Source organism: Cyprinodon variegatus, unplaced genomic scaffold, assembly GCF_000732505.1.
Source record: "Cyprinodon variegatus isolate N-32 unplaced genomic scaffold, C_variegatus-1.0 Scaffold79, whole genome shotgun sequence".
Taxonomy (NCBI): domain Eukaryota; kingdom Metazoa; phylum Chordata; class Actinopteri; order Cyprinodontiformes; family Cyprinodontidae; genus Cyprinodon; species Cyprinodon variegatus.
Genome location: NW_015150532.1, coordinates 1,225,940 through 1,227,836, shown reverse-complemented (window position 1 = coordinate 1,227,836; position 1,897 = coordinate 1,225,940). Strand labels below are relative to the sequence as shown.

General features: G+C 34.2%; 1 protein-coding gene across 1 annotated transcript in view; it reads right to left on the bottom strand.

Moving 5' to 3' along the window:
- Positions 1-862: 862 nt before the first annotated feature.
- The window catches only part of scp2 (sterol carrier protein 2), a 40,270-nt gene continuing 39,235 nt past the window's right edge, over positions 863-1,897 (bottom strand). The window contains exon 16 of the mRNA XM_015372969.1: positions 863-1,286. Coding sequence (XP_015228455.1) covers positions 1,191-1,286 — 96 coding nt within the window. The 3' untranslated portion in view covers positions 863-1,190. The remainder of the gene's footprint in view (positions 1,287-1,897) is intronic.

Genomic DNA, 1,897 nt, shown 5'->3' with positions numbered 1-1,897 from the left:
TTGTTGCTGCATTTATTTTGTCAGGGAAAACTAATCCAGTCAGTTAAAAGTCAGGGAATTCTGAAATTATGTAAGACTGTGGAAGCCCTATAAAATAACTATGTATAATGATTCTCTAGAAAAGTCACATTATATTAATAGTATTATCTTGTATAAACATACCGTGACTCTAAAATATGTTATTCATTTGGGACATTGACTTCTGTCATGTGATTTATCTTAAGTTTTTAACCTGTCACGTTTTTTTTCTTTTTAGATTTTGAACATTACAATTTATATTTTTCCAAACACACAACAGTTTAAAGCAAAGTTTAGTTTGAAAAGAATGTGCAAAAAGGATTGAAAAGCATGTTAACATGGTAATGTAGGCTTGAGTTCATTATCTGACGATTGCATATACACACCAGGAACCTGGAAACTTAAAAAATACTGAATTACAAAAAACATTTAAAAAGTTTAATTGATATATATACAAAAAATGAATATTAGAAACTATATTTATCAAACATTATACTGGGTAAGTAAAAAAATCCTTAACGTCAACCCCTGGATGTTAATTTAGTTCGGATCCTTTTGTTTCCCACCTCGTGCACTGAGTCCAGAGGGCATCCAATCACAGAGCTGCGCTTACTCACTGTGCTTTAAAATTATAGTGTGTACTGGGAGCCGATCCTCAAATGAGAACGGTCATTAAAAAAAAGAAAGAATGTTGGCAAACCTGTATGACCTGCATTATAACAAACAATTCTACTCAAACTTTGCTTTGCTCCTTAAACAGAAAAAAGTCAGTCTATTTGGATACGATAAGCCTAAATGTGGACTGGAGAAAACATTCAAACACATTTAGAGAACAAAATATTTATTTTACAAACATTAGAGCTTATAAATTCATACGTATTAATCACGAGAAACTGCTTTGAAATGCTTCATTTTACAGTTTTTCTTAGTACATGATAAGTTGAGACACACTGTTCAGTTTAATCCAAACTCTGATCATTTGCTGTTTTTATAGGACTGACTGCAGAAACAACAGCTCTGATTAATAGAAAGGAAAAGAACAAAGTCTATGGAAGCAGCTTGATGGACCATCTCTTCAGATCAAGCTGGGCTCATAATCAAAACATTTGATTTAGTCTCAAATTAACTCAACCTAAGTATACTAGAGCTTCACAAAAAGCTCCTACAAGGCCTCACAGCCTGGCTTTGACCGACGCCACCTGGAGGTTCTGCAGCTTCATGGCCATGCCCATGTTTCCGGTGATCTTCAGCTGCCCCTTGAAGAACGCCTGATGTAACCAGAGAAAAAGGGACAAAAGTAGGACATCAGTTTTAATACAGCTGATATTTTGATACAAAAAGCAGGTCATTGATAAAACTCAAATTGGAAAAAGTTTTAGTTTTCAATCAAGAAACTGAGAATCGTAGATTTTATTACAACCTTTTTCTATTAATCCATCATATTACTTTACTGAATATAAAGTCCTGATGATATAATTTTATCCCCTGCATGCTGGAAGCAAACTTTCTCTACATAAAAAGTTTCTTTTTGGGACCTAAAAAAGGTTAGATTTTAAAAATATGTCGTACAGTGAACCCTCGCTATAACGCGGTTCACTTTTAACAGTCTGCTTCACGGATTTGCATCATGCATTGTTAAACTTTGTCAATCATAATCGATGGTGGCATGTCGGTTTATAAGGATCTTTTGGCCCAGAAGAAAAAAAGAGCGACAACAACTACCGATAACTATGTTCTTCTCTCCAAAAAACACACCTGTGTACTGTACACGTCAGTCACTATTTGTCCTACTGTTCTTAATATTAATATTAACCCTTCAGCAGAGATGGGAAGTAACGAAGTACAAATACTTCGTTACTGTTCTCAAGTAGATTTTTCT